General features: G+C 67.6%; 9 protein-coding genes across 9 annotated transcripts; 5 read left to right on the top strand and 4 right to left on the bottom strand.

Annotated features, from left to right (window-relative positions):
* Nucleotides 1-11: 11 nt before the first annotated feature.
* FA09DRAFT_61677 (hypothetical protein) lies at nt 12-1305 on the top strand. The gene is made up of 5 exons (XM_025745741.1): nt 12-380; nt 443-582; nt 658-672; nt 728-1003; nt 1058-1305. The coding sequence occupies exons 1-5, from the start codon at nt 281-283 to the stop codon at nt 1226-1228; spliced, it is 702 nt and encodes a 233-aa protein (XP_025597405.1). The 5' UTR covers nt 12-280; the 3' UTR covers nt 1229-1305.
* A 243-nt stretch (nt 1306-1548) lies between these two features.
* On the top strand, nt 1549-4807 carry FA09DRAFT_361417 (hypothetical protein). Its single transcript, XM_025745353.1, has 8 exons — nt 1549-1664; nt 1717-2900; nt 2977-3125; nt 3181-3530; nt 3595-3680; nt 3737-3862; nt 3929-3976; nt 4038-4807. Exons 1-8 carry the CDS (start codon nt 1629-1631, stop codon nt 4585-4587), a joined length of 2529 nt encoding a protein of 842 aa, XP_025597404.1. The 5' UTR covers nt 1549-1628; the 3' UTR covers nt 4588-4807.
* Nucleotides 4718-6917, bottom strand: FA09DRAFT_339612 (putative glycine--tRNA ligase GRS1; the record flags this gene model as incomplete). The annotated part of the gene is made up of 4 exons (XM_025744234.1): nt 4718-5867; nt 5923-6072; nt 6129-6274; nt 6327-6917. 4 exons carry the CDS (start codon nt 6915-6917, stop codon nt 4718-4720), a joined length of 2037 nt encoding a protein of 678 aa, XP_025597403.1.
* Nucleotides 6918-7293: 376 nt separating this feature from the next.
* On the top strand, nt 7294-9132 carry FA09DRAFT_361415 (DnaJ-domain-containing protein; the record flags this gene model as incomplete). Its single annotated transcript, XM_025745352.1, has 4 exons — nt 7294-7590; nt 7906-8372; nt 8427-8709; nt 8769-9132. 4 exons carry the CDS (start codon nt 7294-7296, stop codon nt 9075-9077), a joined length of 1356 nt encoding a protein of 451 aa, XP_025597402.1. The 3' UTR covers nt 9078-9132.
* A 62-nt stretch (nt 9133-9194) lies between these two features.
* Nucleotides 9195-11691, bottom strand: FA09DRAFT_339610 (cobW-domain-containing protein; the record flags this gene model as incomplete). Its single annotated transcript, XM_025744233.1, has 16 exons — nt 9195-9230; nt 9293-9340; nt 9409-9552; nt 9611-9747; nt 9804-10017; nt 10069-10255; nt 10307-10374; nt 10432-10570; nt 10631-10646; nt 10699-10738; nt 10791-11038; nt 11094-11119; nt 11178-11206; nt 11263-11311; nt 11388-11535; nt 11592-11691. The coding sequence occupies 16 exons, from the start codon at nt 11689-11691 to the stop codon at nt 9195-9197; spliced, it is 1629 nt and encodes a 542-aa protein (XP_025597401.1).
* A 708-nt stretch (nt 11692-12399) lies between these two features.
* On the bottom strand, nt 12400-14718 carry FA09DRAFT_330764 (cora-domain-containing protein). The gene is made up of 4 exons (XM_025742738.1): nt 13971-14718; nt 13306-13762; nt 13132-13247; nt 12400-13074 (listed from the first exon to the last, which is right to left on the bottom strand). Exons 1-4 carry the CDS (start codon nt 14579-14581, stop codon nt 12447-12449), a joined length of 1812 nt encoding a protein of 603 aa, XP_025597400.1. The 5' UTR covers nt 14582-14718; the 3' UTR covers nt 12400-12446.
* Nucleotides 14719-15963: 1245 nt separating this feature from the next.
* Nucleotides 15964-17594, top strand: FA09DRAFT_330763 (hypothetical protein). Its single transcript, XM_025742737.1, has one exon. The coding sequence runs from the start codon at nt 16163-16165 to the stop codon at nt 17468-17470; it is 1308 nt and encodes a 435-aa protein (XP_025597399.1). The 5' UTR covers nt 15964-16162; the 3' UTR covers nt 17471-17594.
* Nucleotides 17595-17598: 4 nt separating this feature from the next.
* Nucleotides 17599-19103, bottom strand: FA09DRAFT_330761 (hypothetical protein). Its single transcript, XM_025742736.1, has 3 exons — nt 18936-19103; nt 18249-18336; nt 17599-17854 (listed from the first exon to the last, which is right to left on the bottom strand). The coding sequence occupies exons 1-3, from the start codon at nt 19062-19064 to the stop codon at nt 17796-17798; spliced, it is 276 nt and encodes a 91-aa protein (XP_025597398.1). The 5' UTR covers nt 19065-19103; the 3' UTR covers nt 17599-17795.
* Nucleotides 19104-19308: 205 nt separating this feature from the next.
* On the top strand, nt 19309-21937 carry FA09DRAFT_330759 (prolyl-tRNA synthetase). The gene is made up of 5 exons (XM_025742735.1): nt 19309-19624; nt 19819-20029; nt 20084-21562; nt 21616-21768; nt 21830-21937. Exons 1-5 carry the CDS (start codon nt 19315-19317, stop codon nt 21837-21839), a joined length of 2163 nt encoding a protein of 720 aa, XP_025597397.1. The 5' UTR covers nt 19309-19314; the 3' UTR covers nt 21840-21937.
* Nucleotides 21938-21950: the final 13 nt, after the last annotated feature.

Raw genomic sequence — 21950 nt, 5'->3', positions numbered from 1 at the left:
CTGCGCTCTTCACTTCACCATGCCGGCCTTACTCGCCGTCTAAGCGCTGCTGCTACATCTGAAGAATGACAGAGAGAGATGGTCAGCTGACCACCTGTCTGTCCCTTCCACTCCCTTCACCCTGCCTCTCCTCTGTCGCCTCTCCCTCTTGCCTGCCTGTGCTTCCCGCGTCAACAGGGGCCACATCGCCTCGGCCTGCCCCACGGCCGGTGCCGGACCCGCCTGGTCAGTGCTGCTGCTGCTGGACGAGCCGCGTGGCGCTCGTGGCTGATGCCTCGACATGTGCGCGCAGCTACAACTGCGGCGGCCAGGGCCACATCAGCTCGCAGTGCACGCAGGCTGCCGCGCCCAAGGTGTGCTACAAGTGCAACCAGCCCGGCGTGAGTCTGCGCTCGTACATGTCAAGTAAGCGCCGTTGCTGACCTGCGCTTTCCGTGGACAGCACATCGTGAGACAGACGACACGGACCTTGCGACTGAGCGCATGACTGACGCCCAGCGCAGAGCCGCGAGTGCCCTAGCCAGCAGTTCGGCAACGGCGCCTTCTCCTCGGGCGGCGGCGGCGGCGGCGGTGCCTGCTACAGTGAGCTGCAGTGTCGTGGCACGAGAAGGACGGCGGCGCTGACATGCGCTCCCTCTCCCTCTCTCCTCTCTCCAGCCTGCGGCCAGCCCGGTGCGTCTCTCGCCCTCGCGCGCCTACACCCACCATGCTCACGCTTGACTCGCAGGCCACATCAGCCGCATGTGCCCGCAGCAGGGCGGCCAGGGCGGCCAGGGCGGCTACGGCGCCTTTGGCGGCGGCGCGCAGAAGACGTGCTACGGCTGCGGCGGCGTCGGCCACATCAGCCGCGAGTGCCCGCAGGGCGGCGGCGGCGGCGGCTACGGCGGCCAGGGCGGCTACGGCGGCGGCGCCGGCGGGCAGAAGTGCTACAACTGCGGCGAGCAGGGCCACATCAGCCGCGAGTGCCCCACGCCCCAGCAGCGCGCCTGCTACACGTGCGGCGGTGAGTCGAGCGGGCGAGCACGGTGTGAGCAGCGACTGACGACGTCTGGCGCAGAGAACGGCCACATCAGCGCCCAGTGCCCGCAGAGCCAGAGCTAAGCGGCTCGACGTGGTGCTGCTGCTCTCTCTGCCCATGCCCGCTGCTTGCTGCGCTTCTTCTCCCGTCTCCACTCCATGCAAGCGGCGCTTCTCCCACGAGACTCCCACACATGCCCCTCTACCCTGAATCTCTCGACTCATGCGCCCTGTCTGGCCCACTTCCCTCAGCGTAGTGTACGATAAACGATGAGCATTCTCCCTCTGTGCCGGCGTGTGATGCTGGAGCGAGCCGGTGCTCCGGCTCGGAGTGTGTGCGGTGCCGCGGCTGTGCCTGGCTGTGTGCCTGGGGCCGAGGTGGGCCGCGCCCGGGTGACTCGCGTGCCGCGGCTCGCCTTCGGCCTCGGCATCTTCCGAGCTCGGCGCGGCGCGGCTCGACTCGACTCGGCCATGGCGCCGCGCGGCGCGAGTGAGTCGGGGCATGACTCCCGCCGCAAGATCGCCTCGCTGCTCCGCACCACCACCATCCCTCGTCTCCTCCTGCCCGCATCGCCCGCACTGCGCCGCGCCGCTGCGCCGCTGCTGCTGCGATGTTCTCCAGCCTCATCTCGCCGTGCGAGGTCAAGGTGAGCGCGGCGGCGCGGGTGCTGCCAATCTCTGCCTCTGACGCTCCCGCAGCTGCACTTGCTGGCCAACGTGCCCATCCTGCGCCCGCCGCCGGCCACGGCACACGCCGAGGATGCGCCGCCGACGAGCGTCGACGAAGTCGTGCGTGGCCTCGTCGAGCTGAGCGTGCCGCACGCACGCCACATTGCCGGCATCCGCGTGCGCCTGCGCGGCGTGCAGACCATCGGCCTGCTGCCCGACGCGCGTGACGCCGGCAACCCGCTCATCGGCTTCCAGCCCATTGCGTGGGAGGACACGGTGTTCATGGAGAAGGTCGTCGACATTGGCTTCAGCGCGCCGGCGGCGGCGTCGGGCTCGGGCAGCGGCAGCGGTGCACGAGAGGAGCGCGGCCGAGCCCGCTCGCGCCGCACCAGCCCCGTCGCCTCGCGCCGCAGCAGCCCGGCGCCGGGCGGGCAGAGCACGCCGCCGGGCACGGCCAACGGCGACGCCCACCACGGGCCCAGCGGCATTGCAGCCTTCAGCGCCGCCTTTGCGCGCGCCGTGTCGCGCAGCCGGCCCGGCAGCCGGCCGCCGTCGGCGCCCAGCTCGCGCTCGCAGTCGCGCACCAGCTCGCCGACGCGCGGCTCCTCGGCGCACCCGGCGCCGCCGGCGCGCGAGAACTCGGCCGCCTCGGCCTTCTCCGTGTCGCCGCTGCCCAGTCCGGGCGAGTCGCCCGTTCAGCCCGACGCGCGCCTGGCGTCGCACCGCACCGCCTCGCGCCCGCCGCCGCTGCCGTCGCCGGCGTACGAGGAGGAGGAGGGCGCGGCGCCGGCGGCGGCGGGCGCCTCGACGCTCAGCGCACGCACGGCACGACTCAGTCTCGACCGGCACACGAGCAATGCGTCGAGCGGCGAGACGCACGCACGCGGCCGCGCCATGCTCGGCTCGAGCGTGCGCACCGCGTCGCCCGGCCGCGTCGCCTCGCAGCCGCCGGTGCCGCTCGAGGAGCGTGGGCCACGCGGCTCGGGCGGGCGCGGCGGTGTCGCAGCTGCGGCACCACGCAGCGTCAGCGTCGGCTGGCCCTTCTCGCGCGGCGCACGCAGTGCCAGTCGAGGTGCGGCCGCGCGCAATGGCCGCAGCGGCACGCCGGGCCCGTCGGCAGGCGGGCGGAGAGCGCCGAGCGTCGACATTGCCGCGCTGCCGGAGGACGAGGACGAGCAGGGCGAGGGCATTGAGCTGGCCAAGGGCGTGCATGGGTGAGTTGCAGGTGCTGACAAGGGGCACACTCCTTGGCGGTAAGCAACGCTGACCCTTGGTACGCTCCTGTCGCAGCTTTGAGTTCGCATTCATCCTGCCAGCCGACTCGCCGTCGTACGAGCGCAGCCCGTACGGGCGCGTGCGCTACGTCATCAAGGCCACAGCGTACGGCGCCGGGCGAGCGCGCAGCAACGTTGAGGCGTGGCGCGATGTGTTCCCCGTCGGTGAGTGTGTCGCATGTCTGCGCTGTCCGGCACCCGCTGAGCTGCGCGCCTACAGTCAACCCCTCGCCAGACGGCGGGCCCACGCCGCTCACGGTGCTGTACAACGACATTCACCCCACGCTCGGCCTCGTCTCGATCGCATGCACCTCCAACAACATCTCCATCGGCGGCGTCTTCAACATCGACATCCACTCGCCCACGCCGCCTGCCGATCTCGTCGTGTGTCTGGTGCGCGTGAGCCTCGAGACGCAGATTGAGCTGCGCTCGCGCCGCAAGGGCAAGCAGCAGGTGCCGGTGCAAAAGATCAAGATGTGGGAAAAGGGATGGGTCCCCCCCAGGCCAAAGGACCCGCACGGCCCCGGTGATGGCAAGAAGAGCGAGGGTGCGGTGCGCGATCCCAGCCGGGTGAGTGCGACGCTTAGAGGACCGACGCGGCGGACGCCTTGTGCTCATCATGCCGTGTCGCTAGCCCGGTGCCAGCGCCGAAGATGCCTGGAGTGTGCAGGGCATCGCGCGCATGCCGCACGACAACCAGACGCGTGCCTCGACAGTTGCGTGAGTCACGAGTGCTCTTCCTGCCCTATTCCTTCTCAGGCTCACGTCTTCTGCAGCGGAAGCAAGTCGGCCATGCGCTTCTCGCACCAGCTGCTCATCGAGATCGTGCACTCGCGCGCGCCCGAGGCGGGCGAGACGGAGCGCAAGCTCAAGGTGTTTGCGCTCAGGCAGCCCGTGCTGATGTGAGTGGAGTGTCCCGGCTCTTGCGGCGCAGAGCGCAATGCTGACCTGCAGCTTTGACCTCGCAGCCCCAGCTGCTGTGTCGCCTTTGATGCGGTCACGCTGCCAGTGTACACGTCAGTGGGCCCCTTGCCGCATCGCGATGTGGCCGTCGGGCTCACGCGCTCTCTCCTGCAGACCCGAGGACACTGGCCGCTCCGCCTCGATGCCATACGACGTCTCCTCTTCCACGCCCGGCGTGCCTTCGCTTCCAGGCTGGATCAATACCGGCACCGCCGTGCACGGCGCCACGCAGGAGGGCTGCGTGTGCGGCGAGAGCATGCAGGACCTGCAGGAGCGCGAGCAGGCCATGATTCCGTATGCGCGGCACGATGCGCCGCTCGACGGCCTGCGCAACCACGGCAAGATTGGCGAGTACGAGCCGGTGGGCAACGGGCTGGCACGCACGACGAGCCGCAGCAGCACGCGCTCGGCACGCTCGGTCAGCACGACGCGCCGCTCCGTCTCGCGCAGCCTCAGCCGCGCAGCGACGGGCGCCGGCTTTGCGCGCAGCCCCAGTGTGGTGCGCGAGCCGACGAGCGAGGGCGTCATTCGCACCATGTCGCGCGGCTCGCGCGCCCAGGAGGTGCCCGGCGGCGAGGACCTCTCTGGCGCGCCACCCGCGTACGGCGTTGCCGTGCTCGAGGAGGAAGAGGCACGCGGGCGTGCCGCCGGCCGCGCCGCATGAGGCAAGGCAGTCCCTCATGCAAGCATTAGACTGCTCCAACTGCGCTTAGACAGACCATACATCACATCATGCAATCCTAGTCATCGGCTCATGGCTTCATTCTAGTGTGGGTGACCGCGCCGCGCAACGTCTAGACGGCCTGCTCGCCGCTGTACTCCTGCAACCGCTCGCAGGCGCCGGCCCACTCGAGGCTGCCGTCGCAGAGCTCCTTCATCACCGCAATGACATCGTCGATGCTGCCGATGCGCTGCGCCGTCGAGTCGCGCTCGCGGATCGTCATGGTGCCCTTGCTGAGACTGGCAAAGTCGAGCGTGCAGGCGAAGGGCGTGCCCAGCTCGTCGTTGCGCGCATAGCGCCGGCCAATCGTGGCGCTCGAGTCGTCGACGCGGCTCGAGACGCCCGCGGCACGCAGGCGCCGTCCGACGCTCTTGACGAGCGGCGCCAGCTCCTTGTTCGAGCTGATCGGCACGACGAGACACTTGATCGGCGCCACGAGCGGCGCAAGGCTCAGCACGCCGCGGTCCTTGTCGTCGGGCCGCGACCAGAACGAGTGCTCGAGCAGCGCGTAGAAGATGCGGCCGATGCCAAACGACGGCTCAATCACGTTGGGCGTGAACTCGCGCACCGACTCGCGGATCGTCTTGAGCTCGACGCTCACGAGGTCCGGCGTCAGCTCGTACGGGCCGACCTTGGCCGGGCCGTTCTTGAGCTCGCTCTGCAGCTTCTCGAGGCCCGCGGCATCGAGCGCAAGGATGGCCTCCTCGGCCTGCTTGGCCTCCTTCTTGAACTTGGGGCCGAGCGCCTTGCGGTTGATCGACGGCACGAGCTTGTCGTACACCTTTGCCTCCTTGAGCGCCTTCTGCACGACGAGGGCGCGGCCCGTCTTCTTGCTGTGCACCGTCAGGTCGTAGGCGCTGCGGTCTGCGCAGCCGACACACTCGATCCAGCCGTAGCTGGTGTGGATCTCGGCGTCCCAGCAGTCCGAGGCGTAGTGTGCCATCTCGTTGCCCATGTGCTGGCGGAAGCGCAGGCGCGCCGGGTTGATGCCGATCTTGAGCAGGAAGAGGTGGATGCGGCCGAGGAAGTAGCCGAGCGTCTCGTTGTCCACCATGCCGCTCTTGACGGCCTCGCCAATCGAGAGCGTCTTGATGTCCGACTTGCCCGCCTGCTGCACGTCCTTGGGCAGGAACGGCAGCTCGAGGTGCGCCACCTCCTCGAAGCGCTCGTGCGTCTTCTCGAGCGGGTCGACGTAGTGCTCAATCTCGGCCATCGTGAATTCCCTGCAGCGCTGGCGTCAGCGGGTGCTTATCGGCGCTCGGGCCAGCACGGACTCACCGCACGCGCAGCAGACCCGCCCGCGGGCTGATCTCGTTGCGGAAGCTCTTGCCGATGTGCGCACTGGCAAACGGCACGCGGCCATTGTTGAACTCGAGCAGGCGCGAGAAGTTGACAAAGTGGCCCTGCGCCGTCTCGGGCCGCAGGTAGCTGAGAGGCGCGGTCAGCGGCGTGCGTGGGGGCCACAGCGGTGCGCTGCGGCTCACCCCTTGATCTGGCCGGTGGGGCCGATCTGCGTGTCGAACATGAGGTTGAACTCGACGGGGTCCGAGACGTCGTTGCCGCTCTCGGGCGCCTTGATGCCGAACTTCTTGATCAGGCCGCCGAGCTCGGGGCCGGTGTAGTTGTCGATCTGCGGCGCGTCAGCGCGTGCGCCTCGCAGGGCGTGCAGCGCTGCGACTCACCTGCGCCAGCGTGCTCTCGTACTCGGCCACGACGGCATCGTCGAGGCGCTGTGCGACGCTCTTGATCTTCTTCTTCTTGCTCTTGGCCGGCTCCTCGCCGCCCTCGGCGGGCGCACTGGCCGCCGCGGCGGGCGCACCTGCAGCGCCGGCACGCGCCTCCTTGTCGCCGGCGAGGCGCGCCTCGAGCACGCCCTCGACGAGGTGGTCGGCGCGGTAGATCTCGCCGTTCTTCATGTCCTTGCACATCCAGTCGGCAAACTTGTCGACGTGGCCGCTGGTCTTGAGCACCTCGGCGGGCGTCATGATCGTCGTGTCGAGCTCGAGCATCTCCTCCTCGAGGATGAAGTGGTTGCGCCAGACGCTGATGATGTTGCTCTGCAGCGCCGCGCCCGTGGGGCCGTAGTCGAAGAGGCCGGCGACGCCGCCGTAGATCTCAAACGCCTGCGTGTAGAAGAAGCGCTTCGTCGCCAGGCCCTCGAGCTGGGCGCGCTGGAAGGCGTGGGCGTCGCGCTGCACGGCGGGCATGTTGAGGAAGGCCGACGCCTTCTTGGCGTCGACGGGCGCCGGAGCAGCAAGGGCGGCGCTCGTCATGGCGTGCAGCGGCGTGGAGCGGGCGCGGTCGGCGGCGCGGGTGAGGCAGCGGGCGTGCGGCGGCGAGAGACGCGGGCAGGCGGGGCGGGGCAGGCGGACAGCGGCGGCGCAGCTTCGGAGCATCAACTGGCGCAGCAGCGGCAGTGAAGAGGGCGTGGCTGGGAGCGACGGCCGTGGTGGGGTGTGGTGGAGGGGAGAGCAGCGCTGGCGTGCCATGTGCATGGGCGCAGCTCGGGCGAGCTCCTTCTGACTCGCAGCGGAGCGCGCATCACGTGCCGCTCCCACGCCACGCGGCTGGTAGGAAGATTTGGCCGTGCGGCTCGACGTCTGCGGCGCCGCTTCTCGCGCTTCCTTCACCTCACCATCACCACACACCATGTCCGCACCGCAACAGCTGCCCTTCGCCCTCGGCGCCGCGCCGTCCGGCTTCAAGGCCGCCGCGCCCAGCGCTCTCTCGGCGCCCGGCTCGTCGACGCTGCTGCCCGCCGGCGCCGCGTACGCCGCCCACCTGCGCCGCAGCCTCAACCAGCTCAGCTTCGCCGCCGACGACGAGGCCGAGCATGCGCGCCTCGACGCCGAGGCCGCGCTCGGCGACGACGAGGAGATCGTCGACGACATTGGCGACGAGCAGGAGAGCGCGCAGCTGCTCAAGAGCGACCCCAAGGAGTGGAAGGTGCGTGGCGCCAACGGAGAGCAGAGAGCGAAGTGCGGCCACGGACGGAGAAGAAGTGTCTGGAAGGCAAGGCGCAGAAGCAGCTGTGTGTGGGGGAAAGAGATAGATTGCAGCCAGAGAGGCCGTATTGCGAGCAGCGTAGTCATGTGCCAGCCAGCGAGCCCATGCTGCAAGCTCGTAGCACAGCCTGGCCGCGCTGCCAATGGTGTCGCCTAGCACTGCGCAACACCTCGCACACTGCCGTAGGACTGCTTGTGTGGCACTTCTCTGATACCTGCATGCCGCCGTGCTGACGCGCAACGCCCGCGTCTGCAGTCGCAGGACCACTACGCCGTGCTCGGCCTCTCGGCGCTGCGCTGGAAGGCGACGCCGGCGCAGATCAAGCTGGCGCACCGCAAGAAGGTGCTCAAGCACCACCCCGACAAGAAGGCCGGCTCCTCGGGCCTCGCCAACGACGACAGCTTCTTCAAGTGTGTGGCCAAGGCGCACGACGTGCTGAGCAACCCGGAGCGCCGCCGCCAGTTCGACTCCGTCGACGAGGCCATCGACGACGAGAAGGTGCCGAGCGGCAAGGAGCCCGAGAGCAAGTTCTTCGACCTCTGGGCGCCCGTCTTTGCGCGCGAGGCACGCTTCAGCGAGCCCAAGAACGGGCCCGTGCCCGAGCTCGGCGACGTCAACAGCCCGCGCGAGCACGTCGACCGCTTCTACGACTTCTTCTACGGCTTCGACTCGTGGCGCAGCTTCGAGTACCTCGACAAGGACACGAGCGAGGGCGACGAGAAGTAAGTGTGGCGCTGCGATGACTGGTGAGAGACATGGGCTGACTCCTGCTGTAGCCGCGACCACAAGCGCTACATTGAGAAGAAGAACAAGACGGAGCGTGCCCGCAGGAAGAAGGAGGACAACGCCCGCCTGCGCCAGCTCGTCGACAAGGCCCTGAGCCTCGACCCGCGCATCAAGATGTTCAAGCAGCAGGAGAAGGCGGCGCGCGACGCCAAGAAGAACAAGGGCAAGCCCAACGGCGCCGCTGCGGGCCCGTCCGAGGCGGAGAAGAAGGCCAAGGCGGAGGCGGAGGCCAAGGCCAAGGCCGACGCGGCCAAGCAGGAGGAGGACGACAAGGTGCGTCTGCAGAGTGTGCAGGGCAATGCGCATGTGCTGACACGTCTTGCGCTCCGCAGGCTGCTCGCGCCGACGCCAAGAAGGCGCGCGAGGCGGCCAAGAAGAACCTCAAGAAGCACAAGAAGACGATCCGCGACCTCATCACGACGCACAACTACTTCCAGCCGGCCGGCACGGCGGCCTCGGCGTCCGTCATCGAGGCGCAGCTCAATGCCCTCGACGCCATCACCGCCGCCATGGCCGAGGAGCCGGAGAAGGTCGCGGCGCTGCGCCACGCCGCCGAGAAGGCTGGCTCTGCCGACGGCGTCAAGGCGGCGCTGCACGCTGCTGCCTCGGAGAAGGGCGTCGGCGGCGACGCCTTCGCTTAGATGCATCTGCCACGCATGCTCCCTCGTCTACACGGATAATGATATATAGATGAGCTGCAGCTCGTGCGTGGCACGTTTTGGTAGATCGACAGGGGAGGGGCAAAGCGGAGAACGGGCTCAGTCGTGGTTGTGGCCCTCGTGGTCGTTGTCGTCCTGCCGCAGCGCATGGCATCGTCAGCTCCGCGTCGCGTGCTGCCAAGCCGCGCTTCACTCACCACCCACTCCTCGAAGCCGTCGTCGAACAGAGCTTCGAGCGCCTTTTGCTGCGCACACGAGCGTGAGTCGGCGTAGCGAAGGGGGGGGGGCAGTCGACGGCTGGCTGGCTCCTCACCTTCTTCTCCATGGTCTTGAGCTTCTTGCTGTTCATGACCTTCTCCCACTGCGCCCACTCGGCGTCGGTGAGCAGACACTCGTCGAGCGCCTTCCTGATGGCCTTCTCATAGCCGCCGCCCATGCCCGAGCCGATAAAGACGAGCTGCGAAGGGCGTATGAGCATGCGGTGAGAAGAACGGTCTCGCTGCGGTCTGGCTCACCTCTTGCCGGCGGTCCTTCCATGGGCCGGAGAAGTCGCGCTTGATGGCGGCGATGATCTCCTCGTCCTCGGGCCAGTCCTCGTACGGCACCTCGCAGTGCCATCGGCCGCCACCGGTGAGCGTGAGCATGACGCCGGCTGGAGCGTGTCGGCCGTCAGCAGCTAGACGAGGGCGACGGCTGGGCTCTGCTCACCTTGCGACCATTCGCCGTACATCACCGGCCGCGTGGCGAGCCAGACAAAGCCCTTGGAGCGGAGGAGGCCGCCGAAGATCGGCGACACCTTCTTCGAGGCCAGGCGTGCGGCAGGGTTGAGCTGCGGCTGTGCTTCCTCCTTCTCGTCGCTGTCCGCCGCCTCGTCGTCCTCGGCCTCGGCGTCCTTCATCTGCTCGTCATCGCTCTCGTCGTCCTGAGAAAAGTGTCAGCGTACCATGGCAAGGTCAGCAAGCGCTGCACTCACCTCCTTGTCATTAACATCCTCGCCATCGTCCACATACTCGGCCTGGACCACGACAAAATCCTTGCGGATGAGCTGCCAGAGCCGCAGCGGCGCAAATGGTCGGCGAGCGCGGTACACGAACGAGCCGATGCCGTACTCTTCAGTCTCGGGCAGGACTTCCTCGTTGAGAGACCGAAGCCAGCCGGCGCTGGTCACGAGGCGTCAGAGACGGCCTAATGTTTGCAGGCAAGGCGCTCACCCCATCGCGGCCTTGGCGTAGTCGAAGCGGCCGGTGTTGAGGATCTGCTTGAGGTCGACATCGCCGTGCTGCGGCAGAGCGCAGCATCAGCCTCCGAGCTTAGCACCGGCGCCACCTCGGCTTACCTTGGCCGTGAGGCAGATGGCCTCGGGGTTGAGCTTGGCAACCAGGCCTCTGATCCGCTCGACTTCAGCCTCCGAGACGAGGTCCACCTTGCTGATAATGACGACGTTTGCGAATTCGATCTGGTCGACCATCAGGTCACTGCAGAGGGCAAGCGTTAGAAACAGGCGAGCCAAAGGCCAGCCGCTCAATACCACGGACCTGATGCATCTGTCGTCTGGAGCGAGGAGGTCAGCAGGCGGACTGCACTGACACGCAGCGGGACTCACCTTCTTCGGGCACGGTGCCGTCGACGTTGCGGTCGATCAGCTGAGGCCTGTTTCAGCAAGAGGACACCAGACGATCTCCTGGTGCAGCTCACGAAGTCGGCAGTCTCGAAGTCCGCGAAGACATTGACCGCATCGACAAGCGACACCGCGCAGTCGAGACGGCTGACGGTGCTCAGGCCGCCGTCTGCGAGAATCTGGGCCACCTTGGCGTTCAGCTTCGCCGACTCGGGGTCGTTGCGCATCTCCTCCTCCAGGTCGTCTGCTGCTTGGGCATGCATGGCTGCGAATTCGGGGCTGAAGGCCTCGGCCACTTGCTGCGGCTCCGAGATACCGGTCGACTCTGAGTATGCGAAAGGCATCAACGGACGTTCACTTAGCTCAGACAGGCTGCGCACCGATCACAAGGTAGTCAATGTTGTCGCTGTAGCGGCGAGATGTGAGCCAGTGCTCTGCCACATGCTCGCTAGCAGCTCGCTCACTTTTGCGCCAGCTGCGCGACCTCCTCCAGCTGCGTCGCCACATCGTGTCAGCGCAGCAGCGCTGCCTTTTGAACGGCGAGCTCACCAAATCGCCACGAAGAGTGCAGCAGATGCAGCCGTTCTGCATCTGGACGCTGCGATCGGCTACCGTCAGCCCTGCAGCACAAGCACAAAGCTGCAGACGCTGCCTCCGACATGTAGCGCACTTACACCCGCTCCTGCTTTTGCGTCAGGTTTGCATTGCGCAAGATCGACGCGTCGATGTTCAGGGCGCCCATGTCGTTCACGATGACCGCGATGCGGCCGAGACCGTGGTTGGCCGTGAGGATGTGGCGGAGCAGCGTCGTCTTGCCGGCGCCTGCATGGACGAACATCAGCTGCCGCGCTGTCGACTGCCTCGCGTTGCGGACCCACCGAGGAAGCCAGAGAGCAGCGTGACGGGCAGCTTGCCCACTCGCGAGCCCTTGCTGGCCGGAGGCGAGGGTGCCGGGCGGATGTCAACTGAGGGTGCCATAGCGAATGTCAAGATGCGAGAAGGTGAGGCAGCGTGTGATCGTGAAGCAAGGCGTGCACACAGCAGGAAGGTTCGCCCTGGTCACGGTCCCGCCAGCAGGCGAAGTCGCTGAGCCGCAGGAGTCTGATGAGAGTCGGGGCAGAGACTCGACTCGCCTGCACGCCTCGACACACCTCCTCCTCTGAAGCATCGAGCAAAGCTCTCCTTCAGAGGCGTCGCGGCACTGAGGACCTGCGCGGTGATGCTGGAGCCGGCATCGGGAGGTGCAGCTGAGCGGCAGCCGTCCCGCCAGGCCGGCCAATCGCACAGCTTGCATTTGTGTGGTCACGCGATGAGCACCTGTGAGGTACCTGTGATTAGTTCGCTCCGGGTGGAAGCCACCCCTGACTGCCGAGAGGAGCACATGGTCTCGGCGCTGCCCAAGGCACCGGCACGGACACGACGCGCCGCAGCACCGGTGAGGTCCTCGCTGATAACCGCTGACGCCGCGCGCGCCTGCCGCAAATGCAGGCGCTCGCGTTGGCCCAGGGCTGCCGTGTGCCTGTCGCAGCCGTTCTGCTGGACTCCATGCAGCATGTGTGCCTGCGGCCAGCCGACGGATCCATCGATCGGCAAAGGACTGCTATACGCCGCGCTGCTGCTCGTGGCGGACGGCTCCCAGCAGCTGCGGTATGGCAAGCATCTAGATCGTCCGTCTCGCTGCGATCGCCCGGGTAAAGCATGTATTTGCATGTGCTGTGCGCGTCCACAGGCCTCTATCGTGGCCGGTCTGCCTGTGCTCCGCCATCGCTGCCCTCTGATTCAGCGCGCTTGACAAGCGCGGTCTGCGCCGCCTTCTGTCGGGCAGCTGCCGGCACCGGAGAGCTTTCACCGTCCTCATCCTCCTCCGAAGGCTCGAAGCCTGCAGCGTGCATGTACAGCGGGCCTCGTCGAGAGTGCATCTGTCCTCGCGAGATGGCTGCTGCTGCCGGCGCGTAGAGGCCATTCTCCTGCTGCGAGCTCGACGCGTGGCGCGCCGCTTCGTCGTCAGCGACTGACAAGCCGCGGCCGCGGCCCAGCGAGGACGAGTTCCAGGCGTAGGCGGCTCCATGTGCGTTGAGAGCATCCGAGCTCGACATGCCGCCGCCGATGCCCATGCCCTCGGCATCAAGCCACGGTTCCTGCACCGACGAGCGGTCGCGCTTGCGCATGCGCGCGCCCCACCACGAGGGCACGACGTTCTGGCGTCCGCGGCCGCCCGTCATGAGGCCCACGCGCCGGGCGCGCTCGAGCTTGCGGTGCCCGATCGTCGCAACGATGAAGACCGAGGCGAAGGCCGCGCCGGTGGCGCCGTAGAACGCAATCGGGCCCTGCTCAAAGCCAGAGATCAAGTTCATGCCGAAGCTGTGCCACGCTGTGTGAGCCGAGGCCGGGCTGCTACACTCTTGTGGCAAGACTCACAGGCCAGCCCAAAGCGTTCCGGCGCTGACGCCGAGGGTGGTGATCGACGTGCGCAGGTCGAGGGCGAGCAGGTTGTTGCGGTTCGAGTCGAGGATCAGGTCGATGATCTCGCGGGTCTGCCAGAGGGTGCGCGAGGTGAGCAGGCAGCGGGCGCGGCGGCAGCGGCCGACGCACATTGTTGATATTGGACGACATTGCATCGCCTTCCGCGATGAGCTCCTCGACCTGATTGTCGAAGCTCTCGAGCAGCAGCTCGAGCTCCTGATGCCGCCCGGTGCCCGTACGGCGCTCGGTGAGGTACATCTGCTCCATGTCCAAGTCGTCCTCGAGCAGGTCGCGCACGCACCTGGCCGTGCCGCGGCAGCGCGCATCGAAGGCACGCAGCTTGCGCGTATAGAGCAGCAGCGCCAGCAGGCGGTCGCGGTCGATGTTTGCTTCGAGCGCATTCAGAAGCGAGCTGATGAGCCCGCGCAGCATCGCTACCTCTGAGCTCAGCGCCGAAAGCACGGAGGACAGGATGGACTCGAGCGCCCGGAACTCGTACGGCAGCGTGGTGGGCGCCGAGAGCGAGAGGTTGTGTGTGAGGGCGTAGATGAAGGCCGAGTGCAGCGCTGTGTCTGTCGAGCCGAAGCTGGTAGCGGACATGCGATGTCAGCAGCTGGACGCCCTGCCAGGCGCAGCAGCGCGACGCAGCTCGACGCTGAGGAGACAGCGTCGCTCTCTAGCACAGCGGCCTCCACTGCTGAACCCTGCTGGCGGATGCTAAGCTCTCGCCATGCTCTATCAACGCATCCCGCGCGCCACATCCACCATGTGTTGCTCCTCCTGCGGCAACTCACGAGTCAAACAGCAGCACCTGATCCTTCTTCACGAGTGCCCGCACATGCAGCACATTGACCAGGAACGCCTCATCCCGCACCAAGATCGTCGGCACCACGTTCGGCACGCGCGAGTCGACCTTGCGCAAGTCTCGCGGCTCGAGATGATGCTCTGCGCAGAGCGCGGCGCGCGAGAAGGTGCCGGAGATGACCTTGACACTGCCGCTGGCGTCGAGCACGGTGCAGCGCAGCGGCAGCGGCGGTGGCAGCGAAGGCGTGGCGAGCGAGGCGGTGTGCAGCGGCCGGGCCACCAGCGAGAGCCGCAGAGGCCGCGGTACGCTGCGCAGCGAGGCGAGCTGGCCAGTGGATGACGCAGTGCCAGAGCGCCTGGAAGATCCCGGCTGTGTGCGAGGCGTGTTCGGCGCCACTAGTCCCGCATCAGCAACGACCGTGCGCGCTCGCGACGCTGACGGACCAGCTTTGAGGGCTAAGAGCGCCGCTGAGTGCTCAGGCTTGGCATCCGAGCGTGATCGCCGTGGCGTCGAGAGCGCAGCTGCTCCTGGTGGTGCAGTCGCCGTCAGGCGCGCTGCAGCATGCCGCACGGCCCGCAGACTCGGTCCGGCAAGCGACATTGTGGGGACGCGAGTGATGCTCGTCCAGCGCCGACGCAGGACCAAGTCAGGTGTGGCAGTCACGCCCGAGAGCCGAGGACCGAAGCAGCGTGCGGGCGTTGGCGGCGTGAGGAGGGCGCAGCGGGACGATGAGGGCGTGGATGAGGAAAGAGAAGGCGCAAGTCAGCAGCTCCACCTCGGGACGCGGCGCGGCGGCGCGGCGCAGCTGCGCCTTTCTGCGTCATCCGGCGCCTGTTCCCACGCCCACCACCGCGGCGCAGCAGGGTCCGCTGGAAACGCACCGCCCTCGCACCAGGCCCAGCGCCTCAGATGATGTGTCGCAGTCAGAGAGGGTGTGGTTTGCCGTCAGAAAGAAACTGGCTGGGCGTTCTCTGCTTCTCTGCAAGCAGACGCCAAGCCCAGGCGCTGTCGAGCTTGATGAGCGTTCGCGAGAGTGCATCTCAGCCGCCGGCACGCGTCTCCTCGCGCGCAGAGCCGCCAGTCCCTGATGCCGCTGATTGTCCCTGGCCTTTGAGGCTGTGCTACTTTTGCAGCTTGCCTAGCTCACCAGTCCGAGCTCACCTATGTAGCTTTCATGCTCTGCCAGCTGACAGCGCTAGACGACGGCAACAGCGTCGAGTGCGGCGTCGGAAGCAGCTTCGGCAGGCGGCCGGCGGTGCTTGACGCGGCGGCGGCGCGTGCGGCGGCGCACGCTCAACGCGCGCGTCCGACGGGGCTCGTCAACGGTCGCGCCTCTGCGCCGCTCAAAGGCACGGACAAGCGCTGCAGAACGCCGAGAGGGCAGACAGCATGACTGCTTCAGGCAGGTCCGCAGCCTGTCCGTTGCGCCACATGCTTCTCCCGACGGCGAGTGCGGCTGTGCAGCGCCTGTGCCCGTCGGAGCATGCGCCGCGTTGGAGGTGCCTCCGCCGCGCGCCCGTTGAACATCCACCGCCGCACGGCTCTCGCCTCGGCGTGCATACGCCATGTAGCCTCACCTGCCCTTCTCGGAAGCCCGTGTGCCTGCGTTGACACTTGCGCTACGCCTGCGTCGGCACCAGCGCCAGGTACAGCTGCAGCGCATGCATCACAGCTGCGGGCCGTGCCAGGGCGCCAGAGCCGGAGGCGGGCGGCGGGCGCAGAGGGCTCGGCGCTTGCGCCCGATGCGCACGGCCAAGGGAAGCCTCCGGCGAGCGGCGCCAGAAGCGGCGTCAGCACCGTCTTGCCCTGATGCCTGTTCCGCTGCGGCTGACAGCGGCTGCCCTGCGCCGGAAGCACGGCTGCTGCTGAGCGTGAACCGGGCACATGCGCTCGTTGCGGCGGGCCGTTCGGAGGTGGGAGAGCGCTCACAGGGTACAAGAGGGAGCGTGGCACCGGCGAGCCGCCTCTTGCCGCCCATCTCTCTCCCAATCTTCGGCCCGGTCTTCTCTCTCCCGCTCGCGACTTCACTCCGCTGCACGCTGGCTCGTGTACGCCCATCTTCGACCCGTCACTTCATCGCCTCCAACTCGCTCGCTGCTCCTCGGTCCCTCTCCGGCCCGCGCTCCAAGCGCCCACTACCGCCTCGTCAGGCCCCTACTCTTCTTTCACCGACCAACCAACATGGTCTACCTCCGCGCACTCCTTGTCGGCGCGCTGCTCGGCGCCCACGCTGCCGCCGGTGCCTCACTGCCAGTCAGCGACAGCGCCCCCCTGCGTGCCTCTTATGCCGACGGTGCTGCCGGTGCCAAGGTCGTGCTGGCCGCCGACCGCGACTCGCCGCGCCGCCGTGCCACTGCCGCCGCTGAGGCACAGGCTGCTGCCGCCGCCCAACTGCCTCCGATGCGCCTGGCGCCCATCTACCCGACGACGACGACGAGTGCGGTGCTCGACGTGCCCACCAAGGTGCCTGGCCCGGCGGTCAATGTCGTGCCGCAGGCTCGTCCATGGCAGTCCGAGGGCGGCCCGGTCGCCTACCCAGCCCCCACGGGCACCGCCGAGAGCCCGACACCCGCGTCGGCGCACACGTTCAAGGCGCAGCAGACCGGTCCTGCCGGCTGGCAGCTCGTCTCCAAGAGCGGCGGCAAGGCGGCCTACAAGCTCAACACCGGTCCGCCGGGCCTCATCCTCAAGTCCAACAATCCCTCGTACGGGCCGGGCGAGGTGCGCGCCGACCTCGTCAAGATCATGAAGTGGGCGTACGACGACGGCAACCTCACGCCCGACGAGATGGACGAGACGACGGCGGCCATCATGAGCGCCGCCCAGCGCTACTATCCCGACGTGCCCACGCGCGCCATGTGCCGCATCATCATGGCCGACATCAAGGCCGAGAGCGACTTCAACCCGCGCCAGCGCTCGCCCGGCCGTCTCGACTCCGGCGATGCCCTGGGCCTCATGCAGATCTCGCTCGGCACCGACGAGCTGCCGCTGTGGCAGCAGCACGCGCGCGTCTCCAATAACACCTGGAGCTGGGCCTTCCCCGCCGCCGGCGGCGACAACGGCATCCTCTACGACTGGCCGACGGGCAAGCAGATGCGCCTCGGCACACTGCAGGAGGAGGACCTCTTCCGTCCCTGGCTCAACATCCACCTCGCCAGCTGGATCCAGAGCAACCTGGCGCGCACGTCGAGCAACGACCCGTACTACTGGGACGGCATCCTCGCCGCGACGAAGAGCGGCAACAAGGCCGCCACGGACGCGGCGCTTGTTGGCACGGGTCTCTCGCGCACGCCGCTCACCGGCCTCGGCTCCTGGGTCGCCGGCCCCGCATCGAGCGGGCCCGGCGGCTACGACCAGGTCGCAGACGAGATCTCCGGCCAGTACTTCGACGCCATCCTCGAGGGCGTGAGTGTGCTGTACGGCAAGCGCATGGGCACCGACTGGCTCGACAGCTGGACTCTCACCGCCGGCCTCGTCGACTACCGCTGAGCTCCCGCGCCCGTCTGCCGGTCCTCTTCTCGCTGCCTCGCGACCGTCTCCTCCTCATCCTGTATCCATACCACCTACACGTACGCCTTCCATGGCCCGCACGCAATACACATACTAGCGCGCACCTGCTGGTCGAGAGTGATGCGATTGGTGATCGAGCGAAACGGTGCTTGTGGCGAGCAAAGTGTGATTAGTGTACAGCGGAAGCGGGCGGGACGGCAGGAGGCGCCGTGCGCAGTCGAGCGGACGGGATGTGCGCCTGCGCAGCCAGCTTTTGAGGACGAGCGTGCCTCGCACGCGGCGACGGAGAGCGGCGTGAGGGCCTTCACGATGTGGCGGCAGGTTGGATGCACGTTATGGCATCGCCTTTCAGCAGGATCCGGCCTGGGAAGCGGAGTCAGCAGGCTGCAGGCTAGCAGACTAGGGAAAGGCTGCAAAGCAGCGCAGCGGTTGATGCTGCGCTTGCTGGCGGAACGAACGCAGAGGCTGTCACCCATCAACGCTGCAGCAGTCTAAAGCAGCCACTCGCCAAGTATCCCCAGCGGCGAAGCTCACGCCAGATCTGCTTTCGGCTGGCGGCTCTACCGCGACAACTGCCCGCTGCTCCGACGCCGAGGCGCAGGCGGCCTTGTGGCACCAGCACGCTCAGGCACGCAACCTGAGCACATTCGGAAGCACGGCAGGTCTGCCTGCCCGCGCAGCTCCTGAAGTGCGCCACCCCTCGCCGCCGGAATGCGCTCCTTGCGCTGAGCCGCGTCCGCTTCGCGCGCCGACTCACCGAGTGGGTTGCGCGTGCCCGCCTTCTCCTTCCGGATGTAGACCTCCTCCGCCTCTGCCATGGTCACGTTCATGAACTCGTCGAAGCCCTGAGGGGAGGCGCAGAGGTGTCAGCTAGGGCCCTCGCTGAGGAGAGGCGCTGCGCATGCTCGAGAGCTGGGCGAATGCCTGGCCACCCGTCGGGCAGACAGCGATCTCCATCTGGCACAAGTCTCTGGCGGGCAGGCGACAGAAGGCAAGCTGCTGTGCCGTCCGGCGGACGAAGACCAGCAGAAGCATACAGCGCGTGCTTGCTGACACGCCGCTTTGAACCCTTCCTGACAAGAGGCGCTGTGCTTGCCAACAGCGTCCGGCGGCAGGCAGCATGAGCGACGCGCAGCAGTTGCGCGCCGCTGCTTCTTCACGCTGCAAGGAGCGCAGCGAGGGAGTGCCCGGCTCTCGTCGCCCTGCAGCGGACAGAGGTTCGCTGGAGACCAGGCTTCGAGACCCGCTGCGCTGGGCGCAAGGCACGCCGTGTCTGGCCTCGCGAGGTCTAGACACCTCGGCTGCTCGCTGGCCGCGATGCTTGATCTGCGCACGCGACCGCTGCCGAGCAGTGCCCTGCCGCCCTAGCGCGACAGCACCGCAGATGTGCTGCGCAGCATCCCCTGTGCTCCTCCCATCGTACTGCTTCCGACATGCGGCTCACAATGATGCAGCCCTCGATGCGCATGTCGGTGTTGTCGTAGAGCCAGAGGCTGACGCGCGTCTTCTGCTGCAGGTACTTGAAGATGACGTTGATGGGCTGCACCATCACGCGCTGCTGGCGGGACCCCATGCTGGGCGAGAGAAGCGAGGATGGACGAGAGAGGGTGAGGTGGATGCGGGGTGTGAGAGTCGAGATGGAGGCGGCGCAGGCGGCGGCGGCGTGTGAGGCTTCTAGCGGCTGGCGACGGGCGCGCGTTACGTAAGCGGCGCGCGAGTCGTGAGACATGCGCCCTGCTCTGGCCGCGCTGGAGCGTGCGCGACTGCAGAGTGCGCTTCTCAAGGCGCACCGCCCTCCTTCCGCCCTACCACCACCACCCACCATGGCCGACCTCGCCGCGCTCCTCGCCCCGCTGAGCCTCGCGCCGCGCGAGCACGCCGCCGCCGCCTCGCCGGCCGAGTGGGCCGCGGCGCTCGAGTCGCTCGGCGCGCCGCACACGCCGACAAAGACGCTGCTCTTCAAGCCCAAGGCGGCCGGCAAGACGGCCGATGCGCCGCCGCTCGTGCTGCTCTTCGCCCACGCCGACACGCAGACGCCCAGCGGCGCGCTCGCCAAGCACCTCGGCTTCAAGGAGATGCGTCTCGCCGCCGAAGACGCCATGCGCGCCGCGCTCAATGCCGGCAAGGATGACAGTGCGTGATGTGCGAGGGCGTGGCGGATAAGAGAGATGGCGTCGTGAGCACGGTGGAGAATGGCAGCGAGGAGAAGAGAGGGATAGAGACGAGGTGACCAGAGGGACAGCGATCAGCAGTCGAGAACAATGGCGACACGCCGAGCCGCACCATGCGCTAGCTCCGCAGCTGCTCACTCGTGTCCCTGCCCGCAGTCTCGCCGATCTCGCTCACGTCTGCCAATGCGCCCGGCGGCGCACAGCCCGTGCTGCTCGTGCTCGACTCGCGCCTGCAGGCGACGAGCGATGCCGCGGCCCACGCGCGCTCGACGGCCTCGAGCGTGCTGATTGGCGGCGCGCAGGTGCTGGAGTTCGCGCAAGCGGCGGGCGTCGAGAGCAAGGTGGTGGACTTTGAGGCGCTGGCGAGGTGAGTGCAGCAGCTGGATAGGCAGGCTCGGCGTCTCACCTCTTTCTGGCGTAGCGCTGCCCCGCCGGCCGCTGCGCCCAAGGCGGCTGCTGCGCCCAAGGCGCCCAAGGCCTCGGCTGCAGCGCTCCGCGAGGAGACGCGCAACCCCGACGCCGAGCTCATCGGCATCACGACGCTCAAGGCGGGCGACTTCAGCGACTGGTACCAGCAGGTGCTGCGCAAGGGCGACATGCTCGACTACTACGACGTCAGCGGCTGCTACATTCTCAAGCCGTGGAGCTACTTTGTGTGGCAGAGCATCCAGACATGGTTCGACGCCAAGATCAAGGAGCTGGGCGTTGAGAACTGCTACTTCCCCATGTTCGTCAGCTCCGACGTGCTCGAGCGCGAGAAGGACCACATCGAGGGCTTCGCGCCCGAGGTCGCCTGGGTCACGCGCGCCGGCTCGTCGGAGCTCGAGAAGCCCGTGGCGATCCGCCCGACGTCGGAGACGGTCATGTACCCCTACTACGCCAAGTGGATCCGCAGCCACCGCGACCTGCCGCTGAAGCTCAACCAGTGGAACAGCGTCGTGCGCTGGGAGTTCAAGCACCCGCAGCCGTTCCTGCGCACGCGCGAGTTCCTCTGGCAGGAGGGCCACACGGCGCACCTGACGCTCAAGGACGCCGACACCGAGGTGCGGCAGATCCTCGAGTACTACCGGCGCGTATACGAGGAGCTGCTGGCCGTGCCCGTCGTGCCCGGTGTCAAGTCGGAGAAGGAGAAGTTCGCCGGCGGCTACTACACGACGACGGTCGAGGGCTTCATCCCCACGACGGGCCGCGGCATCCAGGGCGGCACGTCGCACTGCCTCGGCCAGAACTTCTCCAAGATGTTCAACATTGCCGTCGAGGACCCGGCCGCGCCGCCGGAGCACCGCGGCAAGCCCGAGGGCAAGCTGCACGTCTGGCAGAACTCGTGGGGCCTGAGCACGCGCACCATCGGCGTCATGGTCATGGTGCACGGCGACGACAAGGGCCTCGTGATGCCGCCGCGCGTCTCGTCGATCCAGGTCGTGGTCATTCCGTGCGGCCTCAACGCCAAGATGACGCCCAAGGAGCGGGACGTAATCCTTGACGCCTGCGCCAACCTGGAGAAGACGCTCAAGGGCGCCGGCATCCGCGCCAAGGCCGACCTGCGCGAGGGCTACAACCCGGGCTTCAAGTTTGCCGACTGGGAGATGCGCGGTGTGCCGCTGCGTCTCGAGGTGGGCCCCAAGGACCTGGAGAAGTCGCAGGTCTTCTCCTGCCGCCGTGACGACGGCGCGCGCGCTGCCATCCCGAGCGCTGAGCTGCTCGAGCGCGTGCCGAAGATCCTCGACTCCATCCACGACGACATGTACCGCCGCGCCGACGACGAGTACCGCTCGCGCCGGCGCGTTGTGACGGAGTGGGCCGACTTCACGAAGAACCTGAACCAGAAGTGCCACGTGGTGATCCCGTGGTGCGAGGTGGAGGCGTGCGAGGACGCCATCAAGGACCGCAGTGCACGCGTGTGAGTCGATCCTGCGCACGTGCCACACACCAGGCTGACACACGCTCCTGCAGCGCCGAGGAGGGCGAGGAGGTGGACGAGCGCGCGCCGTCGATGGGCGCAAAGTCGCTCTGCATTCCCTTCGACCAGGCGCAGTTCCCGAGCATCGAGGGCCGCAAGTGCCCGCAGTGCGGCGTCGACGCCAAGCGGTGGACCATGTTCGGCCGGTGCGTGCAGTGCCCGCCTCCTTCGCGTCTGCTGTCGTGCTCACGTTTTTCCCACTCGCAGGAGCTACTGATCTGGCCGCGAGGGGCTGCACACATGCGAGAGCGGGGCAGCGCAGGGACATAGAGAGCATGTGATGAACTAATGATACAGCTGAGGGGTGACGTGCGAGCAGACCAAGATG

The sequence above is a fragment of the Tilletiopsis washingtonensis genome (assembly GCF_003144115.1).
Source record: "Tilletiopsis washingtonensis strain MCA 4186 unplaced genomic scaffold FA09scaffold_14, whole genome shotgun sequence".
NCBI classification, from domain to species: domain Eukaryota; kingdom Fungi; phylum Basidiomycota; class Exobasidiomycetes; order Entylomatales; genus Tilletiopsis; species Tilletiopsis washingtonensis.
Note: the sequence above shows the minus strand (reverse complement) of the source record. Positions and strands in the feature narration are given on the sequence as shown.

Coding starts and splice junctions, on each gene's coding strand:
- FA09DRAFT_61677 (XM_025745741.1), top strand. CDS start 281: ATGTGCGCGCAGCTACAACTGCGGCGGCCAGGGCCACATCAGCTCGCA. Junction 381..442: donor ACAAGTGCAACCAGCCCGGC/GTGAGTCTGCGC, acceptor TTCCGTGGACAG/CACATCGTGAGACAGACGAC. Junction 1,004..1,057: donor CGCCTGCTACACGTGCGGCG/GTGAGTCGAGCG, acceptor CGTCTGGCGCAG/AGAACGGCCACATCAGCGCC.
- FA09DRAFT_361417 (XM_025745353.1), top strand. CDS start 1,629: ATGTTCTCCAGCCTCATCTCGCCGTGCGAGGTCAAG. Junction 2,901..2,976: donor CTGGCCAAGGGCGTGCATGG/GTGAGTTGCAGG, acceptor CTCCTGTCGCAG/CTTTGAGTTCGCATTCATCC. Junction 3,977..4,037: donor GTCACGCTGCCAGTGTACAC/GTCAGTGGGCCC, acceptor TCTCTCCTGCAG/ACCCGAGGACACTGGCCGCT.
- FA09DRAFT_330759 (XM_025742735.1), top strand. CDS start 19,315: ATGGCCGACCTCGCCGCGCTCCTCGCCCCGCTGAGCCTCGCGCCGCGC. Junction 19,625..19,818: donor CAATGCCGGCAAGGATGACA/GTGCGTGATGTG, acceptor CCCTGCCCGCAG/TCTCGCCGATCTCGCTCACG. Junction 20,030..20,083: donor GACTTTGAGGCGCTGGCGAG/GTGAGTGCAGCA, acceptor TTTCTGGCGTAG/CGCTGCCCCGCCGGCCGCTG.
- FA09DRAFT_330763 (XM_025742737.1), top strand. CDS start 16,163: ATGGTCTACCTCCGCGCACTCCTTGTCGGCGCGCTGCTCGGCGCCCAC.
- FA09DRAFT_330764 (XM_025742738.1), bottom strand. CDS start 14,581: ATGTCGCTTGCCGGACCGAGTCTGCGGGCCGTGCGGCATGCTGCAGCG. Junction 13,763..13,970: donor CAGGTGCTGCTGTTTGACTC/GTGAGTTGCCGC, acceptor GTCCGCTACCAG/CTTCGGCTCGACAGACACAG. Junction 13,248..13,305: donor TGTCGTCCAATATCAACAAT/GTGCGTCGGCCG, acceptor ACCCTCTGGCAG/ACCCGCGAGATCATCGACCT.
- FA09DRAFT_330761 (XM_025742736.1), bottom strand. CDS start 19,064: ATGGGGTCCCGCCAGCAGCGCGTGATGGTGCAGCCCATCAACGTCATC. Junction 18,337..18,935: donor GCATCGAGGGCTGCATCATT/GTGAGCCGCATG, acceptor GCCTCCCCTCAG/GGCTTCGACGAGTTCATGAA. Junction 17,855..18,248: donor GGGCACGCGCAACCCACTCG/GTGAGTCGGCGC, acceptor TCCGCTTCCCAG/GCCGGATCCTGCTGAAAGGC.